Below are 14,993 nucleotides of genomic sequence, written 5' to 3'. Positions count from 1 at the left end.
CCCTTCAAAGCATTCAGCACCTCTATTAAACTATTCCTTAACCTTCTCTGACACATTAACAACTATAGGCTTGGAAATGTATTGCAAGCTATTTACATCATGTTATCCAGTGGGAAATGGATTTAAGATGGACCAAAGCATAATAATCACTTCAGGAATCTGGAATAAGTCCTTACCAGCTTGTCTTGTGTACGTATGTGTGCATATATATAGATATATCTATATCTATATCTATATCTATATAATATTAAAACTCTGTGACTGGCTGGCTGTGTGTGTTTCTGACTTGTGGCTGCCAGCCTTTGATTCGTTACTACGCTAACATCAGACCCAGAAACGCCGAGTTTTTTTCCATTTCGGAAGAGATTTCACTTTTCATTCCAAGTATTCACTCATTAAATTTTGTCGTGTTTATGTACACATTGTAAATTAAATCCTTCCCCCCCCCCCCCCCCCCACTCACTCATTTTGTCGCCTCCTGCTGGCCAGCGACCATAACGGCTGCTGGCGCCCGCCTCTCGTCTCAAAGACGCCATTTAAAAACAGCCGCACTGCTGAGTCCTGAACGGCTTGACTTGGAGGATCACGTCTCCCGTGGGGGCTACGGGTAGGGAACGGCTGCGTTGGGGGAGCAGACCCAACGGGTCTGCACTTGGTCTAGTATATATATATATATATATATGATGTACACACATAGATATCATATTTATATGATATCTATATATGTATTGTGAGTATGCGTGTATATATATACCCACATATACTGAACTTTTTTTTTCTCTCTTACTAATTTTATTATGAAACTTGAAACATATAAGATTGTTAAGGGTTTGGACACACTAGAGGCGGGAAACGTGTTCCCGATGTTGGGGGAGTCCAGAGCCAGGGGCCACACAGTTTAAGAATAAGGGGCAAGCCATTTAGAACGGAGACGAGGAAACACTTTTTCTCACAGAGAGTGGCGAGTCTGTGGAATTCTCTGCCTCAGAGGCAGGTTCTGTGGATGCTTTCAAGAGAGAGCTAGATAGGGCTCTTAAAAATAGCGGGGTCAGGGGATATGGGGAGAAGGCAGGAACAGGGTACTGATTGGGGATGATCAGCCATGATCACATTGAATGGCGGTGCTGGCTCGAAGGGCCGAATGGCCTCTACTCCTGCACCTATTGTCTATTGTCTATTATTATTATTAAACTTTATCTCAGAGTCAAGGTCCAGATTACATGGGATACATTACATATAAAACACCACAAATACATATAAAAGCCTATTAAATTACTTGTCTACTGTACTATGTTTACATATTCTGCTGGGCTGCTGCAAGTGAGAATTTCATTGTTCTATCTGGGACATGTAACAATAAAACGCTCTCGACTCGATAGACACAAAAGCTGCAGTAACTCACCGCGTCAGCCAGCATCTGTGGAGAAACGGAATGGATGATGTTTCGGGTCGAGACCCTTCATCACCTGTTCCTTCTCTCCAGAGATGCTGTCTGACCCACTGAGTTACTCCAGCTTTTTGTGTCTATCTTCGGTTTTAAAACCAGCATCTGCAGTTCCTTCCCACACAATTCCCAATGTGTATTAGATACACATCATAGAACATAGACCACAGGAACAAGCCATTTGGTAGACAATGTCCACGACAAACATGATGCCAGGTTATTCTTCTCTATCTGCATGGTTTAGTTTAGTTTAGAGATACAGCATGGAAATAGGCCCCTAGGCCCACTGAGTCCGCACCGACCATCATTCACCAAACGGAACAAAGAGAGACCTGACAAAACTCAACACATTGTAACCATATAACCATATAACAATTACAGCACGGAAACAGGCCATCTCGGCCCTTCTAGTCCGTGCCGAACACATACTCTCACCTAGTCCCATCTACCTGCACTCAGACCAAAACCCTCCATTCCTTTCCCGTCCAAATACCTATCCAATTTATTTTTAATTGATAAAAACAAACCTGCCTCCACCACTTCCACTGGAAGCTCATTCCACACAGCTACCACTCTCTGAGTAAAGAAGTTCCCCCTCATGTTACCCCTAAACTTCTGTCCCTTAATTCTCAAGTCATTGTTTGAATCTTCCCTACTCTCAATGGGAAAAGCTTGTCCACGTCAACTCTGTCTATCCCTCTCATCATTTTAAAGACCTCTATCAAGTCCCCCCTTGACCTTCTGCGCTCCAGAGAATAAAGACCTGAACTTTGTCAGTGCCCTAGACATGGCGACACTGTGGAATTCCTTGCCACGGAAGGCAGTGGTTGTCAATTGACTGGATGCTTTCCAACAGGTGCCCACCATGCCATCTCCTCGAAGCCTATCAACGTCCTCCTGACAACTCGTACGCCAATGTAGGAATTCTATCAGTACTCCAAGTCAATATATTTGTTAGGAAAAGTCCCCGCGTTACATTTGGGTAGGAAAGATGAGAAGAGGCGATATAGACTAGAGGGCAAAACTCTCAAACAGATTTAAGAGTGCAATTCAGATATAAATCACAAAGCCGCTTGGCAAATTGAGAGAGCGCCCTAGGGTCTATGAATGAGCCATAGAATTCAAGAGCAACAAGGTCATGATGAACCTTCATAGACCACTGGTTTGGCTACAACTGTAGTATTGTATTTGATGCTGGTTACTGAACTTAAAGAAAACAAACCGTTCAAGCCTTAGAGAGGGCCTGGTTCTGTATGGAACCATGAGGGGATCTGACAAAGGAAATGACTATTTTGTCTGAGGAAGGGTCTTGACCCACCCCCAAACCTCCCCCATTCCTTCTCTCCAGAGATACTGCCTGCGCCGTTGAGTTGTTCCAGCATCTTCCGTGTAAACCAGCATCTGCAGATCCTTCCTACAGATTGCTACCATGGACCTTACAGAGGAGAGAGAAAGAGAGAAGTTGCTCCCCATTGATGGATGGTAGATGGTAGCGGATGCAGCAGCATCTATAGAGCGAAGGAAATAGGCAACGTTTCGGGCCGAAACCCTTCTTCAGGCATTGGCTTTTCCTCAAAAGGAGGAAACTATGAATGAGGTATTGCATGCAGTTCTGGTGGCCCATTAGAGGAGGGATGCGAGTGCTTTGGAGAGGTTGCAGAAGAGATTTACCAGCATACTGGATTAGGTGGCATGAGAGGAGGGAGGAACTGCGGATGCTGGTTTACACAGAAGATGGACCCCCAATGCTGGAGTAACTCAGCAGGTCAGGCAGCATCTCTGGAGAAAAGGAATGGGTGATGTTTCGGGTCGAGATACTTCTTCACACAATTGAGGGATGGTCGGGCTTGATGGCCCAGATTGTTTATCTTTGCTCCCACATTCTTATGGTACATAGGAGAAGAGAGAGAGAGAGAGAGAGTGAGAGGGAGAGAGAGTAAGTGAGAGAGAGAGAGAGAGAGAGAGAGGGAGAGAGAGAGAGAAGAGAGAGGGAGAGAGGGAGAGAGGGGGAGAGATGGAGAGGAGGAAGGAGAGAGAGAGAGAGGGAGAGGGAGGGGAGAGGGGGAAGGAGAGAGAGAGATAGGGAAAAGGGAGAGAGAGAGGCGGAGAGGAGAGCAAGAGGGGAGAGGGGGATGGAGAGGAGAGGGGGAGAGAGGGAGAGAGGGGAGAGGAGAGAGAGGGAGAGAAGGGGAGAGGGAGAGAGAGGAAGAGAGGGGAGAGAGGGAGAGAGGGAGAGAGGAGGAGAGATGGAAATGTAGGTGGAGGTAGAGGGGGAGAGGGGGAGAGGGAGAGAGGGGAGAGGGGAGAGAGGAGGGATGGGGGGAAAGGGAGAGAGAGGAGAGGGAGGGAGGAGGGGGAGAGGGGGAGGAGAGGGGGGAGGAGGGGAGAGAGGGATAGGGGGAGGGGAGGGGAGAGAGGGGAGAGAGGGGAGAGGGGGAGAGGGAGAGGGGGAGAGGGGGGAGAGGGGAGAGAGGGAGAGGGGGGAGAGGGAGAGGGGGAGAGGGGGAGAGAGTTTGGGTAGGCAGTAGGTGTACAGGGAGGTGGGGGTGGGGAGGGTTGCTAAATGTAAAACATCTGGTAGGGGTGGTAGGGAAGTCAGTACCTCGGAAAGAGGAAATGCAATCCATTTTGGGAACTGTTCAAACAATGAGTTAATCATCAAAGTCCTCCATTTCATCTGCATATATGTCATTGCCATGGAAACACAGAGCCAAAAGGAACCATATGTTAAAGGAACAGACAAACATTACACTGGTGTTTGAAGAAGGAACTGCAGATGCTGGAAAAAAAATCGAAGGTAGACAAAAATGCTGGAGGAACTCAGCGGGTGAGGTCAGCATCTATGGACATTGTTGCCTATTTCCTTCTCTCCATAGATGCTGCCTCACCCGCTGAGTTCCTCCAGCATTTTTGTCCACCTTCAACATTGCGCTGGGATGTCAGGGATTTCTGCAGCAAGCGATGGCAGGGTATTATGGACACAGCCCCCCAGACCATCACACAAACCAACTTGTGAGGGAAGGAACTGCAGATGCCGGCTTAAACCGAAGATGAACACAAAAAGCCGGAGTAGCTCAGCTGGGCAGGCAGCAAAACTGTACGTCTTTGGAGTGTGGGAGGAAACTGAAGATAGAAACATAGACAATAGGTGCAGGAGTAGAGGCCATTCGGCCCTTCGAGCCTGCACCGCCATTCAATATGATCATGGCTGATCATCCAACTCAGTATCCCGTACCTGCCTTCTCTCCATATCCCCTGATCCCTTTAGCCACAAGGGCCACATCTAACTCCCTCTTAAACATAGCAATGAACTGTGGCCTCAACTACCTTCTGTGGCAGAGTGTTCCACAGATTCACCACTCTCTGTGTGTGAAAAAAAATGTTTTTCTCATCTCGGTCCTAAAAGACTTCCCCCTTATCCTTAAGCTGTGACCCCTTGTTCTGGACTTCCCCAACATCGGGAACAATGAGTGTCTTATGAAGAAAGACTGGATAGACTTGGTTTATACTCTCTAGAATTTAGGAGATTGAGAGGGGATCTTATAGAAACTTACAAAATTCTTAAGGGGTTGGACAGGCTAGATGCAGGAAGATTGTTCCCGATGTTAGGGAAGTCCAGGACAAGGGGTCACAGTTTAAGGATAAGGGGGAAATCCTTTAAAACCGAGATGAGAAGAACTTTTTTCACACAGAGAGTGGTGAATCTCTGGAACTCTCTGCCACAGAGGGTAGTTGAGGCCAGTTCATTGGCTATATTTAAGAGGGGATCAGGGGGTATGGAGAGAAGGCAGGTACAGGATACTGAGTTGGATGATCAGCCATGATCATATTGAATGGCGGTGCAGGCTCGAAGGGCCGAATGGCCTACTCCTGCACCTAATTTCTATGTTTCTATGTTTCTAACAATCTTCCTGCATCTAGCCTGTCCAACCCCTTAAGAATTTTGTTCGTTTCTAGAAGATCCCCCCTCAATCTTCTAAATCTCGAAGATCTCGGGAGAAACCCCACGCAGGTCACCAGGAAAAGCGTACAAGCTCCGTGCAGACAGCACCCGTAGTCGGGATCGAACCTGGGTCTCCGGCACTGCCTTCGCTGTGAGGCAGCAACTCTACCGCTGTGCCACCGTGACTGCCCCAATGTCGAGTAACTTAACAATGGTATTCTCTCCAAAAAAGACTCACACAACCCAGCGACCTCCGATACAAATAGGTCACTATACAACAAACTGAAGCATTCTCTCACGTTGAATTAAGGATTGCATGATGTATAGTATTGCATGTCATCTTTCATGTAGAATACAAAGCAAGACATTTTGAAGAATGAAGAACTCTTTGTAAACAGTTTAACTAAGCCACTAAAATGCTTTTGACTTATCTTCAAGGCATGAATAATCAAACGTTTGGCATGAAACAAAGAGATTTTTTTTATCTCTTTGAAATGTTTTCAATATTTCGCAGAAATTTGGAAAGAAAAATAGAACTAGTATTGGGAATAATCTTTTAGTCCAAACCAGACGGCCCACTCTCAGTTGGCGAACCAAACCGTCACCTGTCCATGTTTCTCCACAGATGCTGCCTGACCTGCTGAGTTGCTCCAGCACTCTGTGAAAGTTCACCTATCCATGTTCTCCACAGATGCTGCCTGACCCGCTGAGTTACTCCATCATCACTCTGTGCATCGTCACCGATCCATGTTCTCACACAGATGCTGCCTGACCCGCTGAGTTACTCCAGCACTCTGTGCCTTTGACTCCAGCATTAACGCCTTCTACACTTCACACCCACTCAGGGAGGCAGCCAACATATGCCAAACCTCCTCAAGGTATGGCTGCATTGAAGAAGTTCTCCTCTGTCCAACGAGAGTTCTGCAACCCTCCTCTCGTTCCAAACTCCCCCTCCCTCTCGTTTTGCTCCCTCCTCTGGTGATACCTTCTGTGCTCCTCTGTTATACCTGTGTCTCTCCATATCTAGTCTACGACTCTCATTTCCCCACTCCGTTTTTTCCCTTTCCCCGGGGGGGGGGGGGAGACAATGGGGGGGGGGGGGGTGGGGTGAATAGACAATCGACAAAGGTGCAGGAGTAGGCCATTTGGCCCTTTGAGCTAAATTCAAAGTGATCATGTCTGATCATCCCCATTCAGTACCCCGTCCCTGCCTTCTTCCCATATCCCCCGACTCCGCTATTTTTTAAGAGCCCTATCTAGCTCTCTCTTGAAATGGGGGGGAGAGAATGAGGGGTAGGTGAGAATGGGGAAGGTGGTAAGAAAAAACATTTTCACCCAGAGAGTTGTGAATTTGTGGAATTCCCTGCCACAGAGGGCAGTGGAGGCCAAGTCACTGGATGGGTTTAAGAGAGAGTTAAGATAGAGCTCTAGTGGAATCAAGGGATATGGGGAGAAGGCAGGCACGGGTTATTGATTGGGGACGATCAGCCATGATCACAATGAACGGTGGTGCTGGCTCGAAGGGCCGAATGGCCTCCTCCTGCACCTATTGTCTATGTTTCTATGTTTCTCTAAGGTGGGGGGAAGGATTGGTAATGAAGTCGCCTAAAATTGGAGAATTGGAGAATTCAATATTCGTACAATTGGGTTGAGAGATATCCAAGCAAAATATGAGATACACCAAGCTAGTTGAGATGAGAGTGGGGGTGGAAAGATTGGGAAAGGGGGAGATGCAGTGAGACCTGGGTGTCATGGTACACCAGTCATTGAAGGTAGGCATGCAGGTGCAGCAGGCAGTAAAGAAAGCGAATGGTATGTTGGTTTTCATAGCAAGAGGATTTGAGTATAGGAGCAGGGAGGTTCTACTGCAGTTGTACAGGGTCTTGGTGAGACCACACCTGGAGTATTGCGTACAGTTTTGGTCTCCAAATCTGAGGAAGGACATTATTGCCATAGAGGGAGTGCAGAGAAGGTTCACCAGACTGATTCCTGGGATGTCAGGACTGTCTTATGAAGAAAGACTGGATAGACTTGGTTTATACTCTCTAGAATTTAGGAGATTGAGAGGGGATCTTATAGAAACTTACAACATTCTTAAGGGGTTGGACAGGTTAGATGCAGGAAGATTGTTCCCGATGTTGGGGAAGTCCAGGACAGCTTAAGGATAAGGGGGAAATCCTTTAAAACCGAGATGAGGAGAACATTTTTCACACAGAGAGGGGTGAATCTCTGGAACTCTCTGCCACAGAGGGTAGTTGAGGCCAGTTCATTGGCTATATTTAAGAGGGAGTTAGATGTGGCCCTTGTGACCAAGGGGATCAGAGGGTATGGAGAGAAGGCAGGTACGGGATACTGAGTGGATGATCAGCCATGATCATATTGAATGGCGGTGCAGGCTCGAAGGGCCGAATGGCCTACTCCTGTACCTAATTTCTATGTTTCTATTGCAACCTTCACCTGGTCCGCCCTGTTTCGACGAATGCAATCAACCCAGCGTGCGCAATCAAATAAGATCAAACAGAACAAGTTGTCCGACAGCTTTAGGCTGTGCACGCCATACGCAAGAAGACGTTGCGAGTGGAGACACAGCAGGCAAACAGGCCCTTCGGCCCACGCACGCGGTCCTACCTCGATGAAGATTCCCGGTTTCTTCTTCAGCTCCTCGCACTTCCTCTGCTTGCAGATCTGATGCCCGGTCTTGCGGTTCCTGCAGTTGCTGCATTCCCTGCAGTTGTCTTTCCTCTTGCACGGGTGGCACATCCCGCACCGCTTGCGTTTCTTCTTCTGGTGGGCGCCGGGGTCGGCGGCGGCAACGGAGGGGAACGCCGCTGCATCCGCCTCGAAGTCCTCGTAGCTGGACTTGGAATATTCGTCGGTCAGCGGCTGCTCCTCGGAGCCCGCTCCGTCCTGAAAGTCCTCCGATTTTGCCCGGACGCTGATCTCCTCCGCCTGGTCCACCTGCTTCACCTTCCTCATCGTTGCCTTCTTGGTCTTGGGGAACACCAAGGCGATGGAGGCGGTGGAAGACTTCCTAGCGGGATTATTTCGCTTCTTCCTGGACGTCTGGAGATCACCAGGTCGGACTAGGATGGGGCCCTGGGTTTTGGTCGGGAACGAGTGTCGCTCCGACTGGGGCAGCGATGCTCGGCGGGTCTCGTTGGTGGGCCGAGCGCATTCCCCATTCAACGGATGGTCCGCGTGGACGTGGCTGGCGCTAGGGGAAGCCCCCTCCTCGCCTCCCGAACGCTGCGCCACTTGCTTTTTCCTCAAAGCACCGTCAAGGGGTTGCGTGGGGTCCAACATGGTCAAGCATGGTCTACAACAGCCCAGCAACCAGATTCATGCTTCAGCGGACCTTCAGTGATGTTGCTACCAGATCCTTCACAAGGCTTGGAGATCACGGCTGCTCACCAGCATCTTCCCGTTTTCGTGTGGAAAGCTCTGAAAGGAAAACAAAAAAAATTTAAGTCCGGTGGTCAACATTGGCCGAGTTTTTGTATTGTATTGTATTAAATTTATTGCCATTATCTCATATTAGAGACAACGAAATGAATTTTCCTTACAGTCAGGTATCATAAAAATAATAATAATAAATAACATATTAAACTAAAAAGAAGCACAAACACAGAAGTCCACGACACAACACAACACAGTGACACCAAAGTGGAGGAAGGTACCATAGTACTATCCTCAACTTTCTGCTCTCCTGCCTCCCAGGGACTGTTGGGGAAGTCCAGGACAAGGGGTCACACAGTTTAAGGATAAAGGGGAAATCCGAGATGAGAAAAACATTTTTCACACAGAGAGTGGTGAATCTGTGGAATTCTCTGCCACAGAAGGTAGTTGAGGCCACAGTTCATTGGCTTGGTTCATTGTGGCTAAAGGGATCAGGGGGTATGGAGAGAAGGCAGGGATGGGATACTGAGGTTACACAAAAAAGCTGGAGAAACTCAGCGGGTGCAGCAGCATCTATGGAGCGAAGGAAATAGGCAACGTTTCGGGCCGAAACCCTTCTTCAGACATGGGATACTGATTTGGATGATCAGCCATGATCATATTGAATGGCGAACGGTGCAGGCTCGAAGGGCCGAATGGCCTACTCCTGCACCTATTGTCTATGTTTAATAATAATAATAATAATACATTTTATTTGTGGGCGCCTTTCAAAAGTCTCAAGGACACCTTACAGAATTTAACAAGAGTAAAGAACATATAATCAAAAGTAAAATAAATAATAAGGACATCACCAATACACAAATTAAAGACAGAATTCGATCCAAAGACAAAAATATCAAAAACACGATGTGAAGAGAGAGCAGCGGCAGCTAAACCGCACCAGCGTCCACTCTCCCTTCCGACAGTCATCTTGGACACAGACTAAAATAATCACTTACACACAAAAATCATCCCCCCACAATGTGGGGGAAGGCACAATGTCATAGAAACATAGAAAACTAGGTGCAGGAGTAGGCCATTCAGCCCTTCGAGCCTGCACCGCCATTCAATATGATCATGGCTGATCATCCAACTCAGTATCCCGTACCCTGCCTTCTCTCCATACCCTCTGATCCCTTTAGCCACAAGGGCCACATCTAACTCCCTCTTAAAAATAGCCAATGAACTGTGGCCTCAACTACCCTCTGTGGCAGAGAGTTCCAGAGATTCACCACTCTCTGTGTGAAAAAAGTTTTTCTCATCTCGGTTTTAAAGGATTTCCCCCTTATCCTTAAGCTGTGACCCCTTGTCCTGGACTTCCCCAACATCGGGAACAATCTTCCTGCATCTAGCCTGTCCAACCCCTTAAGAATTTTGTAAGATTCTATAAGATCCCCCCCTCAATCTCCTAAATTCTAGAGAGTATAAAACAAGTCTATCCAGTCTTTCTTCATAAGACAGTCCTGACATCCCAGGAATCAGTCTGGTGAACCTTCTCTGCGCTCCCTCTATGGCAATAATACAGTCCCCCATCCACAGTTCTCCCAAAGTTTCTATGTTTGTAAAGTAAGGGGGGGCCCAGTGTAGTTTACATCGGAAGGCACAGCACTGTTTAATACATCCTTCCATGGCTGCTCATATAAGCACCAGCAACATTCAGTGTAAAAACAGACTGAAACAAAATGCTCGACTAACTCAGCGGGACAGGCAGCATCACCGGAGAGAAGGAATGGGTGATGTTTCAGGTTGAAGCCCTTCTCCAGGCTGAGAATCGGGGGAGGTGGAGATACAGAGATAAGGAAGTGCAAGGTGTGAGAAGGAGACATCAAAGAGGATGATGATCAAGGACGATGTGGAATGGGTCATTGTTATCTAGGATAAAATGACCACAAAGCAAACAGAGATACAAAAATAATCAGGGGGACATTCAGACTGGTCGGAGAACTCGGATGGGGGAGGGATGGAGAGAGAGGGAAAGCAGGGGCTACTTGAAGTTGGAGAAGTCAATATTCTTACCTCTGGGGGTGTAAGCCGCCGGAGCGAAATACGAAAGCGTGACACTTAGTTTGTGCTCTCCTTTGCTTTTACACACAACCCCCCCCCCCCCCCCCTCACACTCTTTGTTCCAAGGGGGAGGGAGGGAGTGGCTGCAGCAGACATGAATTTTGCAATCACGTTGAACTGGGAATAGTTGTTACATAGCATGATGCACTGGCTCCAATTAGCTGGCCCAGAGGAGAGAATGAAGGGAAGGGAAGACGTCTAATTAGACATGGTGTGCCGGGGGGGGGGGGGGGGGGTTGAAAGGTGGGGTGAGGGGGGGGTTGCGGATGGGAAGGTAGTCTCCACTCCCAGCCCCACCCCCCTCCCCACCCGGCCCCATTCCAGACTCCAGGAATACGCTGAAGGACTCACTGAAGCCCAGTGCAGCCAACGCCAAGACTCAGTTGTGGGGAGCGACCTGATGTCTAAAGGCCCTTCCAGCGGGGACCCCCCCCCCCCCAAACAAGGGAAGGGATATCACCCCCGGGAGGGGGAGGGGGAAGGGGCGGTGAAGAGTGTGGGAGGGGGGGGGAGGTGTAGAGGGGGAGAGGTGGGGTCGGGGGAGAGAGGGGGGGGAGAGGTGAGGGGGGCAGCGTGGAGGGGAAGGGGATGGCAATACGAGAGGCTGTGGTGTTTGGTGTAAAGATAGACCCAAACACTACAGTGTATAGAAACATAGAAATTAGGTACAGGAGTAGGCCATTCGGCCCTTCGAGCCTGCACCGCCATTCAATATGATCATGGCTGATCATCCAACTCAGTATCCCGTACCTGCCTTCTCTCCATCCCGTACCCCCCTGATCCCCCTTAGCCCACAAGGGCCACATCTAACTCCCTCTTAAATATAGTCCAATGAACTGGCCTCAACTACCCTCTGTGGCAGAGAATCCACAGATTCACCACTCTCTGTGTGAAAAAGAGAGTGTATGCCACCATTGAATGTATAAACATAGAGAATGTCTGGAGAATTTTTCTTTTGTATATTTTTCTTAAAAAATCAGAATAAATTTTATTTTTTGGGGGAAATAAATGCCCCCCCCCCCCCCCCCCCCCCCCCCACCCCCCCCCCCTCCCCCCCCCCCCCCCCCCCCCCCCCCACCCCACCCACCCCCCCCCCCCCCCCCCCCCCCCCAAGCTCACTGATGGCGTGTGTGTACTTGCTTTGAGCAAACTATTTTAAGTAGCAAAGTCGAGAATTAGTGGCCACCCCTCTCCAACTGGGAGACCCCTTTCATAAGGGTGTCAGGGGTCATGGAGTGAAGGCAGGAGAATGGGGTGGGGAGGGAAAGATAGATCAGCCAGGATTAGAAACATAGAAAATACGTGCAGGAGTAGGCCATTCAGCCCCTCGAGCCAGCACCGACATTCAATATGATCATCTAAACTCGAGTCTGAAGAAGGGTTTCGGCCTGAAACGTTGCCTATTTCCTTCGCTCCATAGATGCTGCTGCACCCGCTGAGTTTCTCCAACGTTTTTGTCTATCCAAATTCAGTACTCCGTTGCTGCTCCCCCACCCCCCACCCCCATATCCCTTGATTCCTTTAGCCCCAAGAGCCAAATCTACCTCTCTCTTGAAAACACCCAGTGAATTGGCCTCCACTACCTTCTGTGGCAGAGAATTCCACAGATTCACAACTCTCTGGGTGAAAAAGTTTTTCCTCTGCGTGACCCCTGGTTCTGGACTGGTCCAACATGAAGAAAATATTTGCTTCATCTAGCCTGTCCAATCCCTTGAGCATTTGATATGTTTCTATAACAGAGATTTCACACAGAGAGTGGTGAATCTCTGGAACTCTCTGCCACAGAGGGTAGTTGAGGCCAGTTCATTGGCTATATTAAGAGGGAGTTAGATGTGGCCCTTGTGGCTAAGGGGATCAGGGGGTATGGAGGGTATGGGGGTATGGAGAGAAGGCAGGTACGGGATACTGAGTTGGATGATCAGCCATGATCATATTGAATGGCGGTGCAGGCTCGAAGGGCCGAATGGCCTACTCCTGCACCTAATTTCTATGTTTCTATGTATAAGATTGAATGGCGGAGTAGAGTAATTCTACTCCAAGAAGAGTCCCTGGTTGGAGAGGACAGAGAGACACAGGGGGTCCCTGTGACTGGGACTCAATCTGTTGTCTTTGTTTCTCCCGAACCAGCCACTCGTTACTGACAACCCCCTTCCCCGAACACCCAGGTTATTAAGAAGGGTCTCGACCCGAAACGTCACCCATTCCTTCTCTCCAGAGAATGATGCTGCCTGTCCCGCTGAGTTACTCCAGCATTTTTGTGTGTGTGTGTGTCTCTCGTTGTTAAAACGTTCGCTTACTGAGTCGTGTACAACGCTCACAGTCGGTTTCATACCACCCCCTCTCTCTCTCACACACACACACACGTGTACAAACTCTCACAACAGTCGAAAGACCCCCCAACAATGGTTTGCCACAAAGCCAGCAAGCTCAGGAACAGATGTGAGGGCAGCACTCGTTAAAAATTGTCTCTCCCCACCCCACTCCCCCTCCTCTCTGTCTGTCTCCCTCCCCTCCAAGTCCTCTCCCCTCCCACCCCCATTCTGTCTCCCCACCCTGTGCCCCCACCCGTCTACCCCCCACCCCCAACTCTCCCTCCCCCCCCTCCCCCCGATTTGGGGAGGTAATATATATATATTTTTTAAAGGCTTGAAAGTTTTTCTCCCTCCCCTCCTCTCTTCGCTCGAGTGTTACCAATGAGAAGGGTGGGGGGTGGTGGGGAGGGGGATAAAAAGTCTCAACGCACCCTTAAAGCCCCAGCCCGGGCACGTGGCTGCGAGAGGGGGGGAAGGGAGAGAGAGAGAGAGAAAAAAAAACATTTAACAAAAAGTGCCAAAGTTTCAAAAAAGTAATGTGGAACATTTCAGTGGCCACGAAACGCGAGCCCACCAAACACATCCAAGCGCCCTGCTGCCATCGAAAAGACAATAGATCGCAATTGCAAATCTAATGGCCCAGGCCCCGAGGTGTAAAGACTCTATCTGACTTTAAATGAGAGCCCGCAATACACATTAAAGGCTTAAATAAACGGAATATCTGACTTGTTTTTGTTTCGTTTCTGCCGCCGTGTTGATTTCTTCCTTGTGAATTTCGAGCTGTTGACGCCGTGTGTGTGTGTGTGTGTGGGTTTCATTCAATTTCACGCCCGCTTTTTGTTACAACGTCAGGAACCCACCCGCTTTGAGGACAGGATTGAAGATTCGCCCGCGTCAAAAAGAAACGAAAAATAAAGCCCAGATACTGAAGTGTGCGAGCGATCAGGGGGGAAGGAAACTTCACTTACCCGTTGCCTTTTGTGCGTGTGTTGGAGAAATCAAGTCACATTTTCTCTCTCTCCCACCCCTCTCTCCCCTTCCCCCTCTCTCTCTCTCTCTCTCTCTCCCTCTCTCTCTCTCTCTCTCTCTCTCTCTCTCTCTCTCTCTCTCTCCTCTCTCTCTCCCTCCCCTCTCTCCCCTTCCCCCTCTCTCTCTCTCTTTCTCTCTCTCATCCACACACACACCCACTCCCTCTCCTCTCTCTCTCCCTCCATTCTCTCCCTCCCTCTCTCTCTCTCTCACACACTCTCTCTCTTTCTCTCCCCTCTCTCTCTCTCTCTCTCTCTTCCTCTCTCTCTCTCTCTCTCTCTCTCTCTCTCTCTCTCTCTCTCGCTCGCTCTCTCTCTCTCTCTCTCTCTCTCTCTCTTTCTCTTCCTCTCTCTCTCTCTTTCTTCCCTCTCTCTCTCTCGCTCTTTCTTCTCTTCCCCCTCTCTCCCCCTTCTCTCTTCCTTTCTCTCACTCTCTAGTTTGTTAAAAACAAAAGTGCAAGTGATGATGTGAAAAGTCTGGCGGGTGTGGGGGGCGATAAAGGAGGCCAGGTCTCCGGGTAAAGGCTACACACACACACGCTGCCAGAGCCGAGCACAAAGGAATCGCAAGGGGGGAGCGTGTGGATGGGAGCGGGGCTGTACTGCTCAAACCGGGCTCCCCCTTTAGCCCCGGGACCAGCAGCTCCAGGTCAATGGACGGGGTCGGCGCTTGGAAAATGCGAAACGGAACGCGGTGTCATTGTCACAGGACGTCCCGATTAGTGAAGGGACACCTTCATCTCAACCACAAACTTGCATCCACGCGT

General features: G+C 49.1%; 1 protein-coding gene across 2 annotated transcripts in view; it reads right to left on the bottom strand.

The window, feature by feature from the left end:
* Window positions 1-14,228, bottom strand: part of LOC129713329 (methylcytosine dioxygenase tet3-like) — a 154,981-nt gene extending 140,753 nt beyond the window's left edge. For both annotated transcript variants that reach the window (XM_055662302.1, XM_055662303.1), the window contains exons 1-2: window positions 14,167-14,228; window positions 8,016-8,828 (exon numbers count right to left, since the gene is read on the bottom strand). In XM_055662302.1, coding sequence (XP_055518277.1) covers window positions 8,016-8,690 — 675 coding nt within the window. In that variant the 5' untranslated portion in view covers window positions 8,691-8,828; window positions 14,167-14,228. The remainder of the gene's footprint in view (window positions 1-8,015; window positions 8,829-14,166) is intronic.
* Between the last annotated feature and the right edge of the window lie 765 nt (window positions 14,229-14,993).

The sequence above is a fragment of the Leucoraja erinacea genome, chromosome 35 (genome assembly GCF_028641065.1).
Source record: "Leucoraja erinacea ecotype New England chromosome 35, Leri_hhj_1, whole genome shotgun sequence".
Taxonomy (NCBI): Eukaryota; Metazoa; Chordata; class Chondrichthyes; order Rajiformes; family Rajidae; genus Leucoraja; species Leucoraja erinaceus.
Note: the sequence above shows the minus strand (reverse complement) of the source record. Positions and strands in the feature narration are given on the sequence as shown.